At 41.0% G+C, this 22,117-nt stretch overlaps 1 protein-coding gene across 1 annotated transcript in view; it reads right to left on the reverse strand.

Annotated features, from left to right (window-relative positions):
- The window catches only part of NDNF (neuron derived neurotrophic factor), a 40,723-nt gene that overhangs the window by 9,851 nt on the left and 8,755 nt on the right, over positions 1–22,117 (reverse strand). The window contains exon 2 of the mRNA XM_014866482.3: positions 464–652. Coding sequence (XP_014721968.2) covers positions 464–651 — 188 coding nt within the window. The 5' untranslated portion in view covers position 652. The remainder of the gene's footprint in view (positions 1–463; positions 653–22,117) is intronic.

Genomic DNA, 22,117 nt, shown 5'->3' on the forward strand with positions numbered 1-22,117 from the left:
TCTGAGCCCAATTTGTTGATGGTGGAGTAAAGGTAAATGAACTGTGTCAATTGTTATCACCGTTTGGTTTGATTCTCTCAGAATCTGATTATATTGGTCGAAGAGATATTATCCTTATAAGAGTTAATGCAAATCCTTGAAGAATCATATGCACTCAATTAATTTCATTTTAATCTTCCAGAGTCCTTCTTAGAAATTTCCTACTGTCCTGAAGAAAATAATCATTCCAAAATGTGAGAAATGCAAAGATTGCCCTCTCCACCCAAAATGAGATCACAATCGGCAAGAATCAAAGAGCCTCTATTTAATGCTTAGAAGTTACTCTGCCATATTTTTTTTTCTTACTTAGAGAAGATAGACAACACTTTTCAGAGGTTGACCGCACATTTTCTAAACTATGTCTAAAAGATTACTTTCTTTTTTAGAGGAGCTTTTGATAAAGGAAGTACTAAAAGAAGAATACCTTTTAGGTGTGTCTCTAAAGAGGTAACTGCTAATTTCAGCTCCGTCTGGAATGACTGATGAATCATGAAAAAACGCCTTGTCCCGGATCTGCATCTGGAAAAGCTCCTCATCTCGAGTGGGTAGCTTCTGAGTCCTTGAGCTGAGTGGTAAGAGCAGCCACAGCAGACACCAGCGGAGAGGCACCATCCTGGGGCAACGGAAACGATGGCTTAGGTTAGTTCTGCAGGCAGACGCTCGGGCAAGTTGGCAACTTTCTAAAGGGTTAACACTGTTTTAGTTTTGACAGAAAGTTAAAGCTGTATTGGGTATTTTGGATACATGCACACGATCTTGAAGTTCAGAGATTCAAAAGCTTCTGAAATGAAAGGACTCTTGATGCATTAACTTCCTTGGGTATTCAGAGAAAAAATTCCCACTTCATTATGGCAGAAGCCAATAAGGTCACTGTAGATATCTGTATACAGATGTCTCAAAGCTTGGGCCATAACATAAGTCACGCACACCCATTAAGAGCCAGGAAATTACCACTGTACAATTATTTTTATTCTTCCTTGAAATTTGACTGAGGGTTATACATGTATAGAATTATTCTTATTCCTAAAATCAGATTCATAAATCAGAGATTTTTAGAGATTATAAAGAGAGATTTAACTTTCTCATAGGTTGAGTCGTTTGTCTAAAATCACAGGTGAGCTATTTAGCAGTCTAGTTATTCCAGATAACCAGACTCTTCGACACAACATTTACATGTAAACTGTACCATATTAGAAAGCGGGCTTGGATTCCCGCTCTCAGATCAAGTGAGACCGTTGGAAGGTTGTACAGTCAGTCGTCTGTCTTCACCTCCAGCAAGGTTATATATTTACTACTCCAGCAGAGTATTTTCATTGCATTACATTTTGGCGTTTGTCTCTGACTTTCGTCAAAGATGCCATGAGTAATTACGGATCATCCTCTACTGCACATTGCTGGAGGGGTGCTGTCAAGGACATCATCTTCTACACTTTTCTGTGTGCCCAACAGGAAGCCTCAAGTAGGCAAGTTCTTTTCATGTCAAGCGCTAGTGAAAGGCTTTGCTTCCTCTGAGGACTGGGTGCCTTTTTTCCCTCACAGAGAGAACGGTGTAAGAGTTGTTTCCCTTCTCTCTTTGACAACATATATCAAGGAATTCAAGCATTAGGGAAATATAGTGTTTTCACATTTAAGTACTTTAAATAGTGAGAAAGTCATGTGCAAATATTTGTGATAATTTGAAATGAAGTGAACACCAGTTTTATTTCTAAACAGTCATTACTATAGCTATGAGGTCACTTCTACTTAAACCATCATTTGACTTTAATTCTATCTTTCTTTGAGTGCTATCAAAAATAGATTCATACAACTGAAAATATTTTTGAGGGGAATAAGCTTTCCTTACTTTTTTTTTTTTTTTTGGTGAGGAAGATTCGCCCTGAGCTAACATCTATGCGAGTCCTCCCCTACTTTGCATGTGGCATGCCTCCACGGTGTGTAGGTCCACAGCCAGGATCCGACCCTGCGAATCCCAGGCTGCTGAAGTGGAGCACGTGGAACTTTAACCACCGGGCCACAGGGTTGGTCCCAAGCTTTTCTTTCTATGAGAGTATGAGAAGCAGTTTTTCACAGTGAGCTTAAAAAGTTCATTTAACTTCTTTTTTCAATACTTTGTTTCTATCATGTGTTCCACAGTTTTCCATATAAAATATCTGCAGTAATTGAGAGGACCCGTGGGTAAAACACGGTGCTGAGTTCACTAACTGTATTATTGTACTGAGTCCTCACAATAACTTCGTGAAGCAGGTATGATTCTTATATAAGAACAAACTGGGGCCAGCCTGCTGGCATTGTGGCTGAGTTCACGCACTCCGCTTTGGTGGCCTGGGGTTTGGCAGTTTAGATCCTGGGCGTGGACCTACCCACTGCTCATCCAGCCATGCTGAGGCAGTGTCCCACACAGAAGAACTAGAATGACCTACAACAAGGATTTACAATTATGTACTGGGGCTTTGAGGAGGGGAAAAAAAAAAGAGGAAGATTGGTAACAGATGTTAGCTCAGGGCCAATCTGCCTCACCAAAAAAAGCCTGCAAAAAAAAAAAAAATAGAACAAACCTCCTTTTACATAAAGAGAAAAGATCAATCCAGGTGGATCTGACTGAAGAGCCCAGGAAGCTCTTCTTTCCCATCTCTATTTCTCAATTGTCTCATAGTTGAAGGAAAACTAGACTGAGAGAAGAGAAACTTTACTTTTTGGTTTCAGCTCCTAACTCGATGTGTAATCTTAGGCGATTCACTTAACCACGCTGGACGACAATTTTCTGAAGGGTTTGGATAGATGAGCTCTCAAACTCTCTAAACTCTGAAAACGAGTGATGATTCTGAGACTGACTACTAACTCCTAGCAGGTTAGGAATAAGACCAGGCCTCCTCAGATTAATTGGATAGTCTGTGCCTCAGATTGCCAGACGACTGTCGAGATGAAATCCCAGGGAAGCTGGGGATGTCGGGGGCTCATGTGAGTTACCAGGAGCAGACAAGGGTTAGATCCACAAAGCATGGCTGGATGGATCAAAACCAGAACTCAGCGAACCTATCTGAAACAAACAGGAACATGGACTAAACCAAATGGGACCTCCACTTGCAGCCTTTGGTCCCTCCCCTCTTATGCTTTTCCTCCTGTAGCCAACAGAAATGGAAAATCTGAGTAGAATTTGATATGCCGCCCCTGTTAAAAAATACTTAATATTTCAGCACAATAAAATATATTCAGTTTACTTTGTAGTAACATCCCTGAATCTTTGCTTCCTGAGAACAGAAGAGGCCAGACAATAAAATATGTCTCTTTAGAGGGGCAGGTCCGGTGACATAGTGGTTAAGTTCACTACGCTTTGCTTTGATGGCCTGGGTTTCACAGGTTTGGATCCCTGGTGTGGACCTAGCACTGCTCATCAAGCCATGCTGTGGCAGCATCCCACATAAAATAGAGGAAGATGGGCACAGATGTTAGCTCAGCAACAATCTTCCTCAAGCAAAAAAGACTGATGTTATCTCAGGGCCAATCTCCCTCACAAAAAAAAAAAAAAGAAAGAAAAAATATGTCTCTTTAGAAGTGGTTAGAATGTGGCTTTCTGCACTCATTAGGAACTGAGAGCAAACGTGTCAAGGTGGCAATTGAGTAGGGGATGCTGCGCATAGTTGCCCTAGAAACGCTCAAGGGCAGCCTTACCTCATTAGGCTCCACATTTGCCCCTAAGGCTGTCAATTGCACAGTACCATAAACCACTGAGCAGGACGAGCTGCCAATGCCCCAGGATATTTGGGATATTTAGGTCAGCCCCAGAGTTAGAAAGCTAGCTGGTTATGATTGGTGGGAGTTTTCCCAGCATCCTCAGCTGCCTGTGGGAAGAACTTTCTCTTTATTAAATCAGCTAAAGATAAGAGAGAAATTTTGAGGGGCTGGCCCGGTGGCGCAGTGGTTAAGTTTGCACGTTCCGATTCTCAGCGGCCTAGGGTTCACCGGTTCGGATCCCGGGTGCGGACATGGCACCGCTTGGCATGCCATGCTGTGGTAGGCATCCCATGTATAAAGTAGAGGAAGATGGGCACGATGTTAGCCAGGGCCAGGCTTCCTCAGGGAAAAAGAGGAGGACTGGCAGTAGTTAGCTCAGGGCTAATCTTCCTCAAAAAAAAAAAAAAAAAAGAGAGAGAGAGAAATTTTGAGTTAATAGCAACAACATTAGTAAATTTTGTTGTGTACATGTGGCATGCCAGGCACTCTTCTAGGTGCTTTATACGTATTATCTCATGTAATGCTGGCACCAGCCCTAGGAGGGAGGCATTATTATGTTTCTCATGTCAAAAATGATCAGACCAAGGCTTTGACAGGTAAGATCACATAGTGAAAACAATATGATGTGAGGAACGTGAACCATTTATCATGTGTGACTTTAAATATGTGGTAAACATGATGATCACATATTCCCCACATCAGCTATGTAGCAATTTAATATTTAGTAAAGTGAACAACTTCAGGTGATAGGAATATGCAGAGTAAGTGTTGACAGACAATTCTCCACGGGTCTCTGCACTTGGTTTTGCATATTTTGGGAGCAGAGGAACCGACTGCCTTTGTTTCATGTTATCTTTTCAAGGATGTTTGTGTAGTGGACAGCCTTGGAAGACAAAACCTCTGGAGTAAAAAGCCCGCATGATTACTACCCATTAAAAAAGATCTGGGTTCCTTAAGCTCAGGGATCCTCTCTTATGATGAACCCCACTATATGGGCTGGTGCCATCTGGTCCTCTTTGCATTATCTTGTGGGAACTGGGGTCAGGGAGCCAGTGGGAGAAAAGGATGATACTATGGATTCTGCTTTTGCTCTGAGTAATAAAGTCCTTTGTCTCTGACCCAGGGGTCTCGTGACATCTAACATCCAGGAAACTATGTCAGGCTAACTCATTAACTTGCAGGTAGGGTAAAATCTCACACTCTGCACAGTTCTTGACACTAAGCTTTTACTTATTGAATTATTTTACTGGCTTATCCACTTTACTGGCTCAGGTAGGCATTTGTATTTAGATTACCACCAATAGGGAATAGACTCAGCTTCATCTCCTGCTTTCTTTATAAAAAATACTGTATTTCCCCAGCTAAATTTCTACTGCATCACAATTTTTGTTTCTGAAACAATTTTAACCATTGTAATTGCCACATCAATTATGAGCAAAACAGATACTTTTCAGAAAAGTGTTTAAAAATAGTATGATCCCTTTTTTCTCTTCTTTTTATTGTATCTATATGAGAAGATGGATGCTAGCGGAACCTAGTATGGTAATCATTTCACAAGACACGTAAATCAAACCATCATGCTGTACACCTTAAATTTATACAGTGAATATGTCAATTATTTCTCAATAAAACTGAAAAAAAAGTTAGTATAATCCAAAACACAAGACTTTATATTCTGTAGGATTATAGTTTTCAAAATGTTGCCTAATAACATTCATCTGTTTTCAGGGAAAAATGTACTCAGTTATTAGGGACAGTTCATTTGTTCAATCTGAGCAGGTTACAGGCAGAAAATATTTTAACGAGATGTATTTAAAAGGAGCGATAAGGGGCCGGCCTCGTGGCGGAGTGGTTAAAGTTTGGCCCTCTCTGCTTCTGCAGTCTGGGTTTGCAGGTTTGGCTCCCGGGTGTGGACCTCCTCCACTCCCTGGCCATGCTGATGGAGGCATCCCACATGTAAAACATACAGGAGGACTGGCACAGATGTTAGCGCAGGGCTAATCTTCCTCAAGAGAAAAAAGAGGAGGATTGGCAATGGATGTTAGCTCAGGGTGAATCTTCCTCACAAATAAATAAATAAATAAATAAAAATAAAAGCATTGAACATAGCTAATCAAAAACTATTATGCAGACATATTGTGCATATTTTTACAACTTATCTTCACTGATTCAAATTTACAGCTTTAGTTAGACATTGTTTAAAGGGTGGTTTTAAGATTTTACAGATTTTTTTCCCTACCAATAAAATGGTCTCTCTCAGACATTCAGCTTGAGAATTAGTCACTTTAAATAAATAACTGAAAATACATTCTTAAGGATAAGCCTTGGATAAGGCAGTCTATAAGAACAGACTTTTCTTCTAAGATTACAAAAGTGCCCTCTAATGGCATAACTTTTCCTCTCATTTCTTTTTATTACTTCTAGGTATCCAGAGCTTATCTAGACTTGAAGTTCAAATTAAACAAGATTTTTCAGAATTTCTCTTTCAGCATTATTTCTTTTGTCGTGGGCCTCTGATGGATAACCTAGGAAACGTGTCTGTACAAGAAATCTTGCTGTCTTTCTACAATCAAGGATTGGCCTAGTTCCACCAGAAGTAGAAAGTTGCTAGGATGACTCCAAGTCCTTTTATCTTGCTAGGCAGATCAATCACCTCGGCTGCACAATTATTCACAGCCCAGCAAAACAAGATGGTATTATCCTATTACCGAGAAGATTGACTTTGTTTCAAATGAAAAGTTCTGATGAATCAAGAATACGGATGCTAACCGAAAACTCTGATATTGGTTATGTTGTCAGACGCCTTCTTCCTATTTTGCACACACCTTCAGATCCTGCCAAGACAGAAATGAGAAAAGGAAAAGGACCTAATGATTTGATACACCTCAATCTTTAAGCTTGATTATTAATAATTTAGATTATTGGTGATGTGAGATAGTTTTATCCTTTGGAATGCCAATGTGTCAAAGATTAAAAAGAGAAATTGTTTTTAAAATATAATTGTCCAAAGATTAACCATGTGTTCTGTGCTTACAAAGGTAGAGAGAGGTTTGGGCACTGAAAGGTTAAACACTTTAAATAGAATTATTTTTTATGATACACTCACATCTTTAAGGTCAAACTATTTAGAAACATTATGTGAATTCAGTTAGTTGATATTAGAGTAGGAGTAAATGAGAAGTGGTTCTAAAAGAAGGACTTTTTACCTATAAAAATTTATTTTTATAGGGCTGGCCCCGTGGCATAGCAAAGTTTGTGTGCCCTGCTTCAGCGGCCTGGGGTTCACAGGTTCGGATCCCAGGCACAGACCTACACACCGCTTGTCAAGCCATGCTGTGGCAGGTGTCTCACATATAAAATAGAGGAAGATGGGCCCTGATGTTAGCTCAGGGCCCATTTTCCTCAGCAAAAAGAGGAAGATTGGCAGCAGATGTTAGCTCAGGGCTAATCTTCCTCAAAAAAAATTTATTTTTATATTTGCTGCCCCCTCCCTGGTGAGTGGGTAAACACTATAGTTCAGGAAGAGTGGAGAGTGGTTTCCTCTTGAATGTTTTAGGGCTGTGATGACTAAGGCTGCGTCTCCCGCTCGTCTCTTTCACCTTCTCTGCTGGGCTCTCTGCTCCCTCACCCCTCAGAGAGGCGTGGGGGAGTATGGACTGCAGGGAATGAATTGAAGACTGGTTTTAAAGAAAATGCCAATGAAGAAAAATGAAGCATTTTTATTGTTCCATTAGGGGTAGGGAGTAGAGCAGACGATAAATAACTGAAAACAGACAAATAATTCTAAGACTTTATTTTCAGCACTGATTTCAATTTTTTATTCTATGAAGCCTTTTATGTACTTAAATGGTCAAACTGACTAGTATATCCTCTTCCTACAAACTTGAAATGCTTGAGAACAGTTAAATGGTCAAATGGTAAGGGAAAAAAAAGAAAGAAAAATGAAAGAGAGCTTGAATAATTTACCAATGTATCAACTAAACACACAGGATGACTAGTATCACCACAAAAACGGTATGCCTCAGAGCAAATAAAACTTGGCTTGGGATGTCTGCAGAAGCTCCCTGCTGTCATTTTGCAAAATTTACCTTCAATTACATAAGATCAGTTAGTCAGTTTACTATCTCGGTTAAACCACTGGTTCACTTAGTGAAAACAAAACCTTATTGAAATTGTGTAAACTGATAATAAGTAAATAAATTTGGTTAACTTTTCGCTACTTTAAAAAGTATATTAAATGGCTTTAACCACAAACCCTAATTGAGAATCTTGTCTTAAAAGTAAGGGACTATTTCAAACCACTAATAAGCTTGCCTTTAAGATTTATAGACTGCTCTTTAGTTATATTCTCTCACTAATGTAAGAAATTTGCAAATCTGGTAAAGAAAAAGTGCTTTCAGGTTTTTGTGTAACTGTCCCAGGCTTTCTGAATAGAAGGTGTCACATAAATTAAGGGCATTGTGACCTCTCTCAGCACTCCAGATCCATCAGAACAGCAACCCACAGCTCTGCCGACCTGTGAGTAACATGAGCAAAGCAAATCCTCCATTGCTCCACCGCCAACCACCAAGGTCTCGCAAGTTCCTCGCAGAAACATGTGGATGTATTTGCAAAATATGTCATCAAGCTCTTATAGACATTACATGTTATAAATCTTAATAAGATCAGATTCATCAGTACAAATATGCCACACAAAGTATACAATTAAAAAGGCTCATAGTGTCATTAAGAGTCACTTAAAAAGTATCAAATGCGCCCAATCCCGTGGAGGCCACGGACATGAAATAAATTTACCAGACCCCAGAGAAGGATGGGCATTCTGAATTTACTTGAGGCAAATGCATCTGGAATAAATGAAACCTAATGTTTAATTACAGAGAGTGGAAAGTGCATGATTATAATTTAGGGCGGATAATTCCAAGGAATGGTCTGCCACAGATTATTTTCTTTTTCTTTTTAAATGCAAATATTTAGGCTTTTAACTTCTATTTTTATACTCGAGGGCATTTGTTTTTGTGTGACTCATCCATGCCACATCTGATAATAAATCTGAAGCATCTGATCTAGCTGTAAAGAAAAAAATGCACCTTTGGTCGGGGGAATGGCCCGGTATCTGCCATGAATGCCTAATGTGGACGTACAGATTCTTTCAAGGCAGAAACTTTGCAATAAAAAAGCTGATCTTCCAGAAGCTGTTTTGTTCTGTTGTCCTTTGCAACAATGAAAATGTTACCTGAAATTAGTTGGTCATTCTTATAAATATAGAAATACCCTCTGCTGTGGCTGAAAATTTGAGGGAAATAGAGCATGTTGTGGTTTGGTATGTTTCCACATTTTCAAAGGGTGAAATAAGGCAAGGGAGGTGAAGCACTCCTGGTCTGCCCAAAGGAGTCGTCGCTGGCATGGGCTAGGTATATCTTGTTCTGAAGTAACTGTGGAGTGCCTGAGATATGCTGACTCCTACAGCCCAACAAAGAGGAGCCAGAATGAGGCACAGAATCCACGAGCTAAACCTCTTTAAGTGCAGGCTGTCATTACATAGTGGAATGATTATTAAGGGTTTTAGAGTTCATTATGTCAATAATCTATGGATTAGGGACCTTCACATGCATTTCAACTACGATTCCAACCTCCCCTACCACTTCTCTAAATGATTGCCAACTTTCACTCTGGAAGGAAATTAAATTAGTAAGAAAAAGCAATGTAAAATTAAAACATGCCAAAGATTGGAATAAAGTTTCCATTCTGTCATCCCCTCCTCTTTGATCCTCATGGTGTGCAGTTCATAGCAGGGCCAAGGCCAGGGCATTCTAGTTTTAAAAGATGGCCAAGCCTACAGAATAAGAACAGCTTGAAAGAGGATCAGATTTTAAAGTAAGTAACCCCATATTCCCACCATCACTAATGCCAATAAAAAGAATAATGAACAATAGAAATGGCCAAAATAAATGTACCATAGATAGGATTCTCTGATCCAGGAAGCCAGATCATTTCACTAAAGAAACGAGTAGATCTCCTAAAATGCATCTGATAGGTGATTAGAAGATATGTAAATTCAAAAGCAATTTAGAAGACAATGCAAAGTAAAACTGGAACAAAATACTGAATATCTTCCCCCTATCAAAATTTCCTGCGTGTGTGCAATTGAGATAGCTGGGATAATTCCCACTATCTTCGGAGAAGCTAATGATTCCTGGAATAACGAAAGCCCCTAAGGGAGGAATAATATGCTTGGTTGCTTTTCTTACTTTAGTTTGGCAGCTAAGCCTTATTTCCTGTTGATCTGCAACAAAATGAAAATGACTTCCTGTGCAACGTTCCCCAAAGCAGTTAACAAACTGCACACCCCATCCTCCACTGAAATTTAGCTAAGATGGGACATGGCAGCATGCCAGGAGCATCGAGCAACAGTATGCATCAGCCTAGAAGACGAGACATAAATTGTCATGGTCAACAAATACGGAATCCCTGCTGTGGGTAACATCCTAAAAATAAACAAAGCACAAAGATATTTCATATGGACCCATACTGTTCCGCTGTTTACAATCAAGTTGAGTGGATATTAATTAAGCATAAAAGTACCCTGCAATGGAAGGTAACATACCACGAGTAAAACAGCGGCTCAGATAATCACTGCTTAACGGAGTTGGCGTGAAGGCTCACCAAGAGCTGGTGGAGACAGAGCAAGGCTCAGAGAGGAAGTAGGATAAGGGGAGAAGAAAGAACTGGACCTGGGGAAGGGAGATGGAGGTGGGGAGATCAGGAGCTGAGGCACAGAAGTAGAAATGCCTCAGTGGATGTTAAACAAACGTTAATTGAGCACTTTCTATGTGCTAGACCCTGAAGGATGTGCCAGTAACACAAGACATCCTCTCTCCTTGAGCTATGTATGGTCTAGCAAGAAGGGAGGAAGAAAATATTCTCACACAGGGATAAAGAGAGATCAGCAGGGAACTAATTGTGAAGGGTCATAGAAGCAACATCTACCTTTATAAAGGATGGGAAAACAGAAAGCTAAAAGATAACTGCTTAACGGTTTACAACCTGTTTCCAAGCAACTGCTGGAATCCCTGGGGAGGGTTCTAAGAGGGCCGCTGAAGTTTCACATCATGTCCTCAGACCACTGGGAAAGACTACGGAGGCAAGAACAAGTCTTTCCTCAAAAAGAGCTACTTTTTCAAAGATCACTACTTGCACTACTTTTCTTTTCCACACAGAATTTCCCTCCCCTGCTGCCCCCAAGGTTGGGAAGCAGCTTCAGCGGAAGGATCACAGACTGAGAGTCGCAGACCCCCGCTGTAGGCAGGAGACCCCCGCTGTAGGCAGGAGACCCATCCCTGTGGACCGCTCCTCGGCCCAGGTGTTCTCCACGGGACCCTGCACGTGTGAACCACGGAGAGTCTCGGCTCAGCTCACTGTATCTCATATGAAAGCTGGCAGCTAAGACAAAAGAAGTTTCTCACGGATGCACAGCACAACTAGGCTTCCTCCGCACCTAATTCTAAGACAAGAAAGAAGAGGCTAACGACAGGAGTGAAGAAAAACCTACTTTTATGGAAACATGTCTACTTATTTCACGTTTAATAGTTACTGTTGTCGGTTAACCTTGGGAGAGGGTTTGCCTCAACTGTGGTAGCTAGCACAGAAGAATATTCATGTGAATTTCTGTTAGCGAGTAAACTCAATTCTGATTCCCTTGGAAATAATCATTAAGACACCAGAAGTGAGTTGTTGTAGTCTTAATGCAGGTTAAACCTATAGTTCGTCAATCATAGATTTAATATTTTTACAGTTATTTTAGCCAAGAAGGGAACTTTTCAGTAAGATACTCCATAGATTTGCTAAGATACGAAAAACTAAATATGGTCAAAAGAACTAAAGATCAAGAGAATAAGAATTTTCCAAGTACTGACTCCGTACTCTGAACTGAACTGGGTGATCTGAGGGCTCAAATGAAATATCCCAGTTATTTAAAATCTACTTATAAAAACAAAGCTTACATACTTGGGCAACAGAGCTCAATAATGTCAGTACCTTCACTATTTTTTTACTCAACATATATGTAATGAGTCCTTGGAACATGCCAGCACTTTCTAGGGACAGTGATGCTCTCAGGAAGCCATGTTGGAGTGGGGGGATAGTGCGCGCCCAGATACAAAAATAAGAAAACATGACTGGCTGGGTATTCATTGCTATGCAGAGAATTAAAATAGGCCTGTGTGAGAGAGAGTGTGGTGAGGCACAGTTTAGAGAAGGTTTCTTGGAGGAAACGATATTACTCTGAGATGTGAACGAGAGGAAGCTGGCGAAACAAATGTCAGGAGAAAGAACGTTCCAGGTAGAGAAACAGCTGGTGCAAAGGCCCTAAGGTGGCACTAGGCTTGGGGTATTGATGAAAGGAAAGGATATCAAGGTGGAACGGAGAGCGTAAAGGGGAGCGTGAAGGCAAAGGGCAGATCACATACAGATCTGCAACCATATTAAGGAGCTCGGACTTTATTCTGAGTGTGATGCAAAGTCCTATAAGCAGGCCAGGCCCAGGATTTGATCTATGTTTTTAGGGATAACTCTGCCTATGGTGTAGAAAATGGATTTTAGGGAGGGGATAATTACAAAAACAAAAAATGATCTCATCTTTGCAAAAACAAAAAGATCAGAGGAAGGCTACTGCAGTCCTGCACGGTAGACATGACAGTGGCTTAGACTTTGCGGAGGAGATGGAGGGCAAGGGAGAGGTTGGGGATATGTTTTACACACAAGGCCACCAGAATGTGCAGGTGAGTCGGAGGTAGGAAGTTAGGAAAAGAGAGCAACCCGTGTTCCTGTAGTCCTTGATTATAAGAACACAGGTACAATAAAATGATAAAATATAAGTAATGACAAGATGGAAGAAATCAGAGAGAAATGAATCAGTCAAGCAGAATTTCCAAGTGGCATCAAATAATTTAAGAATTGCTGGCTGTCTTAGATGCAATTTTTAAAAGCTAATTCTTATATGAGATATGTTATTAGAAAAAGAGGAGAGGGGCTGGCCCAGTGGTGCAGCGGTTAAGGTCGCACATTCTGCTTCTTGAAGGCCCGGGGTCTGCTGGTTCGGATCCCGGGTGCGGACATGGCACTGCTTGGCAAAAGCCATGCTGTGGTAGGTGTCCCACGTATAAAGTAGAGGAAGATGGGCACGGATGTTAGCTCAGGGCCGATCTTCCTCAGCAAAAAGAGGAGGATTGGCAGTAGTTAGCTCAGGGCTAATCTTCCTCTAAAGAAAAAAAAAAAAGAAAACAAAAGAAAAAAGAGGAGAAAAGAAGATGTCATCTTTATATTAAGCAAACGTAGAGGAGCACAGGCCAGGGTAGCAAGTGCGAGATGAATGGGTAGAAAGACCAGAAGTGTTGATTTCAGTCATCATGGTGGGAAATGGAATCTGCTGGATTTAGGGAAGGTGGACAAATACTATTGTATACACACACACCAGTAGTTGTTTATTTGAACTTATAGTTCAAGTGAAGGGATGCATAATATTTGAGGCTGACTAATTTGTCACAGTACACCGAAGAGGAAGCAGTCCAAGGCCATATTTTAGTTCTGGTAAGGGGCTGTTTATGATAAGTGAGCAGGAAGCTAAGAGAGCCAGAAATGGAAGTTTTGAAGGAACTCTCATAAGAAAACATTGCAATTTGGCCCAAGAGACCAAACTTCTTCATAAGCTGTGTCCAAATGGAGAGGCTGCGAACCCACCGCCTACTATCATACAAGGGATGCTGCCAGCACTTCTCGGGCGGCCAGCACCATTGGGAGAGGAACCTTAAAGGCAGTGAGATCATATGAGAATAAGGTGGACTACACAGTGGAGGCAGGGAAGAGGCAAGAGGTGAGCTCAGTGACATGGAGTCTGGAGAAAGTAAAGAGGTGAGCGGCGAGGTCACAGGACAGACGCCAAGCTTTGAAGTCAAATACTCTAAAGGAGAAAAATCAGCCATCTTTTCAGACATTTTGTAACACACATATTAAGTGTTCATTAAATTCTGATTGACCAATGGACCAAAGTGAATAACCACTCTATCTTCTGAATAGAGATCATTACTCGTTTTGTTCGTTAGTGACAGCAAGGATAAAACTAAGACTAAACCAAAATACTGGAGCAGGAACAAAAGATTCTAAAACAATCAATCTCTTCACACATCCATCAGCAACAACCTTTAGTTTTTATATGCTCCCCATCCATCTCACAGAGTACATCCCAGTTTCTCAAGGATCTTTAGAATTCAAAGGCTTTTTTAGTTCTATTCACCATACTAACAAAACCAGGTATCTAAATTATTCAAGTTCAAAGATATTCCTGTTCTTATGACAAACCTGGTTTTAAAAATTGCTTTGGTAATTCTGCCAACTGTGTCTGCTAAACACATAGCTGCTTCTTCCCTAAGGTTCTGATCAAAGAAATCTTTTATAACCCAGCTTCTAGTGATGTAAGAAAAGGTGATACCCATCGACAAGGCAGTGACAACAGAAACTTTCTGAAAAGAGCAGGCATGATGGAACTACAGAGTTCACTGGCTGATTCAACAAACATTTACTGGGCACTTTCTCAGTGCTGCGCACTGCCTGAGATCCTGGAGATACAGCAATGGACGAGGCGTGTGATGATCTTGTGCTGGCAGAGCTTACACTGCGGTGGGTGAGAGAGATGACGAACAAGTTAACAACTGCATATGATGATTCCAGAGAGCAGAAGCGCTATGAAGAAAATGAAACAGGCGAAGAGGCTGGAAGGGCCCTATGGCGGGGGGAAGGTCGGGGCTATGGAGGCTAGTAATGTGTTGAGGCTGAGTGGTTTCTGAGGAAATGACATTTCAGCGAGAACTTGAATGGAGAGGAGTAAGCCGTGGAGAGATGCAGAGTGTTGGGACTGGAAGGGACTTTTTACGGAGTGGAAACTGAGGACAGACCCATGGAAAGGACCTATTTAGTCAACTGGGCTTCATATCAGGAATCGGCCTCATCTCTGCCTTAACTGCAACTCTCAGCCACCAAGACGGACACCCTGCAAGCCCTCGGTACCGGAAGACAGACACTGACTCACTGAGGCCGCGACAGTCACATCAGGTAAGGAACAACAGACCAGTGTTAAACCCAGGGGTGCTGGGATGGGCGGTGACACCAGATGTCTTAAGGCCCATTATCAGATGGAAGAGGGATCAGAAGCGCTCTGGCCAGCCCAGAGCCAGCGGCCGGCAAGGCATCACGGGGAAGGAGAAGGAGACTGGAGCTCAGTGAAACCAAGACTTGGCTGACAAAGCCATTAAACTGAAAAGAGCAGTTTAAAGAGTAGGAGGTGTCCTGACAGAAGAAGGATGCTTCCTGACTTTCCGGAGGGAGCTACCAAAAAAAAAAAAAGAGTGCTGTAAAATCTCCGGGGAGAGTCTTAATAGGATTGCAGGAGTGTGGTGTTTACTTAGATGGCTTGTTATCTGAGCTCTCTCTGCACACCGGCAGTAAGTGAACTGTGTTTATTAAGGGCCTATTGCAAGGCCCCGGGGGACCTCTGATAAGGCGGAATCACAATCCTCCGGTGAAACCAGACACTTTGATTCTTAGGGTACTTTCTTATCTCACCTGAATTATAGCTATTTTTATATTTTTTCTTGTCCTTAAGAAAAAAAGGCTCTTCACGAGGCTTACATAATATGAGTTTATTCAAGCAGGTGCCCATTAGACAAAAATGACTTTTTACTCATCTTTATATCCTCTACATAGACTCTTTTAGTTCCTGCACAAAGCAGGCACTAAATAAATACATGCTTAATTCTATTGCATTCAAGAAGCTTACAGCAGAGAATAAGGTAATTGGAAATCCCTCCCATCAGAAAATCCTAAAATGTTGAGGCTATGTAAGGAAGTTGGGGGTAGTTGTTTTCTAAAGCGTCAAGACAGATCCTTAACTCCAAACCCATTTTTCCCGTGCCCAGACATTACCCCCCAATGGCATGAACCGGCTCAGCATGGGCCTCGCCAGGCCAGACTCAGAGTCAGGCTGGAATTTGAATCTGGGCCCCATTCCTTCCTCTGCCAGAATTCCTCTGTATCGTTGTGACTGAGGGCAGGTCATGTAACTATAACCTCTCTGAGCCTCGCTTTCCATGTCTGTTGACTGAAAGGGAACAGCAGTTCCTGACAAGGCTGCTGAAGGGTTGCTTGAGATGCTGCATGAAAACCAGTACACATTAGGGGCCAGCCTGGTGGCGTAGTGGTTAAATTTGCATGCTCTGCTTCAGCGGCCCAGGGTTTGCGGGTTTGGATCCCAGGCACAGACCTACACACTGCTCATCAAGCCATACTGTGGCAGCATCCCCCATACAAAACAGAGGAAGATCAGCACAGATGTTAGCTCAGCAACAATCTTCCTGAAGCAAAAAGGGGAAAGTTGGCAATAGATGTTAGCTCACGGCCAGTCTTCCTCACCATAAAAAAAAAAAAATCAGTACATGTTCATATTACCTCAGCAGCACAGTCCTGCCAGTTACTAAACTAGGAACCTCAATGTTACCTGATTTCCCACTCCCTATGTCCTGCTAACCATCAAGTTCTGCCAATCAACCTGCTGCATATTCTCTCAGATTCGCTCTCTCTTCTCAGTCCAAACAGCCAATGCCTCAAATTCTCCACTTACTGCATCTCACCTAACTGCTCACACCCATTTCCCGCATCTCTCTTCAATCATTTTGAACAGAACTGACACTGTTACCTTTATAGACAAAAATTGGTTTCACTCTTCTGCTAAAAAAAAAGGAGTCAAGTGGCTTCGCACAATCTAGAGGTTCTGAAGCCCAGGACACTCTAGGTCCTTTACCCTCCAGCCGCTACTCACTCTACCAAACCCATTGCCTACAACTTCCCCCACTTGGTGTCACGTTGCCAGCACCGCCTCCAGGCCTCGGCAGAGGCCACCTCCTCGGGTAGGATGCCTTTGCCGCTTCTCTGGGTAGCAAACTCCTACTTAGTCTTCAAAACTCAAGCATCAATAACCACAGGGAAATCTAGTTGTACACTTTCCTATGCTCATACTTCTATTGCAGACCATTTTAAATTCTGTTTGTACATATTCTCGAGATCTCCAGGGTAGAAAGGAAATCCTCTTTATCTCTACAACGGTTATAAAGCTGACCACAGCGCCCAAAACCAAGCCGATGCTCATGACATTTTGTGGGTGTGTAACGAATGAATGAAAATGAAAATAATAAAGTTCACTATTGTTGCTGATTCATGGAATTTGTCTCATAAGAGATAATATAAGCTAAATAGGAAATAAGTTATAGAAGCTTCTGATAATTTGAGAGGTGCTAAACTTACAACAGGTTATTGTGTGAAACTCAAAAAAGTGGGACAGTATATCTTTAGTCTTTCGAGGTGAACATCATGGACATCTGCTGGCATGGCTGCCGTAAATAGACAGGGTGTGCTGGATGGCCCAGGGGCCTGGTACAAGGACGCATCTTTTCTGTTCTTAAGAACCCAAAAATGTCCTGGTAAGAAGGACACAGCACATTACTCAGGAGGGCCTCTTTCCTCTGGAAACATGTGGAATCAGTTTGGTTGGGATACATTCTGATCTGAGAAGAGGAATGGTACAGACCCTTGCTTCTCAAACCTTAATAATGTGCACACGAATCACCCAGCTTTCCTGCTGAAACGCAGGTGCTGATTCAGTAGGTCTGGAGCGGCCCCCGAGGCTCGTCCCGTCTAACAAGCTCCGGGAGATGTGGCTGCTGACAGTTCACACGCTGCACTTTGAGCAACTCTGCCTCTCCCAGTCCTATGGCCTGTCAGTGGCGACAGCAGCACTCCCATTTTCATCTCTGGGATTCTCACTGTATGAACTTTCTGACTTCTAATTTTCATTCATTACGAAAGTTTACTATTTTAAACATCTATTTAGGGAGAAGCATGGATGAAATACAGATTGTCCATATCTTTTCTTCCTTTTACTTTGGGAGCTATTACTATATCCACATGATTTCACAGCTTTCTCTCTTCTGTACTTTCTTTGTATAAAAAAAAAAATGCCACGGGGACTATGTCTATGTTTATCTTAAAGCCTGGTAATAGACTCGTGGAACTTTAGGAGATTGTGACAAAATTCAAAGTTACACCAAAGTTTCTAATTTGTTCATATACTTAATAGAGTTTGTGTACTAACAAGTAAGACGCTATCAAGAAGAAATCGTTCAGGGGCTGGCCCAGTGGCACAGCAGTTAAGTTCTCACGTTCTGCTTCTAGGCGGCCCGGGTTTCGACGGTTTGGATCCTGGGTGTGGACATGGCACTGCTTGGCAAAAGCCATGCTGTGGTAGGCGTCCCACATATAAAGTAGAGGAAGATGGGCATGGATGTTAGCTCAGGGCAAGCCTTCCTCAGCAAAAAAAAGAGGAGGATTGGCAGTAGTTAGCTCAGGGCTAATCCTCCCCCCCCCCGCCCCCAAAAAAAAGAAGAAGAAGAAATCGTTCATTATTACCATAGAATAACAAATATCACAGACTAAAGAAGTAGCATTGATTCCACGGGCCCAATCCCATGTTTTCCCAAATATCTGATGGTCCTGAAGCTTCACCCCCCTCATCTCCCCCTGGCAGTTATTTGATATGACAGCATTAAAGCCTGTCTCCTCTCGCAGAGGATTTGAGGTGGCCTCCAGTACCAGGCACACAACAAAACCAAAATAGTAATTTAAAAATAATTAGAACGGGATAAAATAATCCAAAGATGGATGAGTGAGGTAGATGTACCAGGGACCTTAAATAGTTAAAAGTCCTAAATTCTTCTTATTTCTAGAGAGAAGAAAAAAAAGGGGGGAGAGGAGTAAGAAATTGTCTTGTTCTTGTAAAAAGAAATAAGGTAAAGTAACGTTTTCAAATCTGTATTTCTTCCACCATCCCTCTTACAAAATTCAAGGCCAATGAGCGTGGATTTTGAACATGGGAACTTAGAGGAGCCGCGTCTGGAGAGATGAGATAATATTCTCCAAGGACACTGGCTCCTGACAATCTGGTCTTTGAGAGAACCTAGTAGAAAGGATGGTTAATATATCACTTCCTTTTCTTTCTCAGTCTCGATCTCTCTTCTATCTCATGTCTCAATGTCTCAGGTGAGCTCTTCCCACATCCTGGGTTCCTGTCAATACAAGACTGGATTTTCCTACAAATACTGGAATTTAACTTTTGGCCTGTTCTTTACTCTTTCCCATCCCCCACTGTTGTGGAATTTTTATGTCTCTATGCATATATTTTTTCATTCATTCATTAATTCATTCATTCATTCAAGTTTTGGGACAGTTAAAAGGTTGCCAAACTAAAACAGCAAACGCTCACTGGACTTAGTGCCAGAAGATTTAGGCTGAGGAAGTTCTGACTGAACCGTGATTGGCTTTTGTACTTTGAGCAAGTCTCCTAATCTCTTTGAGTCTCTCTCTGTGTCCTCATCTATGAAATGAAGACAATTATTCCTAGGACTGTTATGAGATTAAAAATAGTGGATGTGAACGTTCTTTTAAAAGTAAAAAAGGTTTTATTTATCTACAACTAGTATAAACCAGCTTCTCAAAGTAGTTGCAAAATTTTTATTCCACAATAAAAGACACGTTTTGAGTTGCTCTTAAAACAGGGATATGACAAGGAGTTTCAGCATCAGATTATTCTATTTACTTAATCTATCAGGTAAAAGGTCAGGTTCCTATTTAATCAGAGACCGCCTAGAAACACAGAGGAAAGGCCAAGATGTTGGGTTTTTAAAAATAATCAAAGAAACAATGGGCAACTCTTAATTTTCTTTTCGTTAGCCTTGATACACCATAGCTGAGGCCATCACTATTATTTAGTAAACAAAGCTGGATTAAAACTGGTTCAGGCTTTTTAGGCACGAGGTCCAGCAGAGGATGGGAGGTGCACGTGTTGAGATTAGAGAGTGGAGGATTAGGCTCCGTGCCTGGGATGTTCTGCATTATTATTTCTGGATTAAGAGATGATTAAAGAACAAGACACTCAAAAGGCAGACGATGCGGACAGACTCCACAGTCACTTTTAATGAAGAGTTTATAGCAAATTATGATGAAATAATACAAGCATATAAGCCTACAACAATTAGGGAGATGACAAACCACAAAATGCTGACCCAAAATGGGAATTCAGACACAATCATTTCATCCCTTTCCCCCCAAAGAAAGTAAGATATAGAGTTAGGTATGGTTTTTCTTTTTTTTAATTTTTTTTTTCTTAAAGAGTGGCACCTGCGCTAACATCTGTTGCCAATCTTCTTTTTCTTTTTTTTCTCCTTCCCCCCAAGGCCCCCCAGTATATAGTTGTATATTCTAGTTGTGAGTACCTCTGGTTGTGCTATGTGGGAATGCCACCTGAGCGTGGCCTGACAAGTGGTGCCATGTCTGCGCCCAGGATCCGAACCGGCGAAACCCTGGGCTCCCAAAGCAGAGCACACAAACTTCACCACTCGGCCTCGGGGCGGGCCCCTAAATTGTTTTTTAAGAGAAGCATTAAGGAGAGCTTCAGCTGGTGAGCGTTGGAGGTCAGCAATGTTCAGTGGACCCTACACACGATAGAGTCTGCCAAGAGAAAAAGATGTTTCGAGACTAACTCTTTGTTGTCACTGCTTTGTAAGTGTGAATAAATTCTAACTGATATTTTTTAATTATAGGCTGAATTTCGTGGCTGAAGTTTTAATATATGTGTGTGTAGGTATAAATACTTTCACTGTCTGAACTGAGAAATACTCGTTATGTCTTAAAGGGTTTTAAACTGTTAGAATATTTGGAATATCCTATCATAAGTGTCTATAACAGCGCTCATTTCCCCATTGAGTACAGTTTCACCCAGTTTTTTGGAAAAAATCTTAGAACTGATCTAACTTCAAATCCTACCTCTCAAAAATGCCACATTATTAATGGAATAACTGTAGAACTGAATTACTATTAATTACTACTAATTTAAAAAGAGATGCCGTGGCATATTGATTTTTCAGCGTTGTACCTACCATACATAATTGGGATACGTTTCAATATCATGGGTCATCTGTCTCTCATCAACTGATAACTCATTTTTCTAATCCTTAATTTTCGTATCAGACTCTACTTACTGAATAAAATGTTTTATTATCTCCTTTTCCAGGCAACTTGTCTCCAAAGTATGTTAAAGAGTTTGTCTATTACACACGCGAGCACACACACACACATATCAGACTCAATAAAAAGTGTATTGTGGGGCATTTTTAAACCTGTGTTTGAATGGCTGGTCAGCTGGACTAATTAAGAGGAGGGTTGAAGAAAGGAAAAGAAATTTGCTTTCAAGAGTTGATTCCATGGCTAAAGGCAGAATTAATAAAGCAAAGAGATAAACTAGCTGCCTTTTGTGATTGGAGTGAATCTGTGCAAATGGTGGTTGGTGGTTGGGGGTGTGGGGGAGGTTTACACCAGAACTTACATATATTCAGAAATTGACACCCCACTTCACTTTCAACAATTTTCCCTATTAAAAAAGCCTTTAATTTTCTAGAAGGACAGGTGTGGGGCATTATACACCTATATATCACAGCTAGCCCTTTGTCTTATTTTGAACCAGAATATTTTTACTCTCAGAAACAAATTGTTTCGGCATGACCTTAAACACTGATTTTAAGGTCAAAAAATGTAATCATTTTTTCCTAGAAAATTCCCTAATAAGTTAACTATTACCAAAACAAACAAACATTTAATACAGAAGCAGCCTATGATTAAGTTCTTGGGGATTTAGACTAAATTAATGATATTTTTGAATCATTAAATTGTAAAAAAGTTCTAAGCAAACTGCATTCTTTCAAATTAGTTTGGCAATTAATCTCAATTTAAAAAATTTTAGATATTTCCATCAATTTTGCTTCCAAAACCAAAGAGTTGTCACTTTATTTTAAAAGTTTGTGAGTTTAGGTAAGTCTTTTAACTGAAACTGAGTCTCAGATTTCTTGGAGTAGGAAGATATAATATCTTCCTCTCTGGGTTCCTGTGAAGATTAAGGAAAACGATGGACGTGTTAGTATCTTGTAAACAATCCAAGGCTACACAAAGTTCAAGATTATTAATAAATAGAATCATTTCCATCCACACTGTGAAATTCAAACTTTAACATAAGTTAAATTCAACTTTAACATGTTAATAACTGACAGCCTTACGGAAAAACAAAATTTCAAATAAAAAATTCAAAATGTGGGGCCAGCCCAGTAGCGCAGCAGTTAAGTTTGCACATTCTGCTTCAGTGGCCCGGAGTTCACTGGTTCAGATCCCAGGTGCAGAGGTGAGCACCGCTTGGCAAGCC

This window comes from Equus asinus, chromosome 3 (genome assembly GCF_041296235.1).
Source record: "Equus asinus isolate D_3611 breed Donkey chromosome 3, EquAss-T2T_v2, whole genome shotgun sequence".
Lineage (NCBI taxonomy): Eukaryota > Metazoa > Chordata > Mammalia > Perissodactyla > Equidae > Equus > Equus asinus.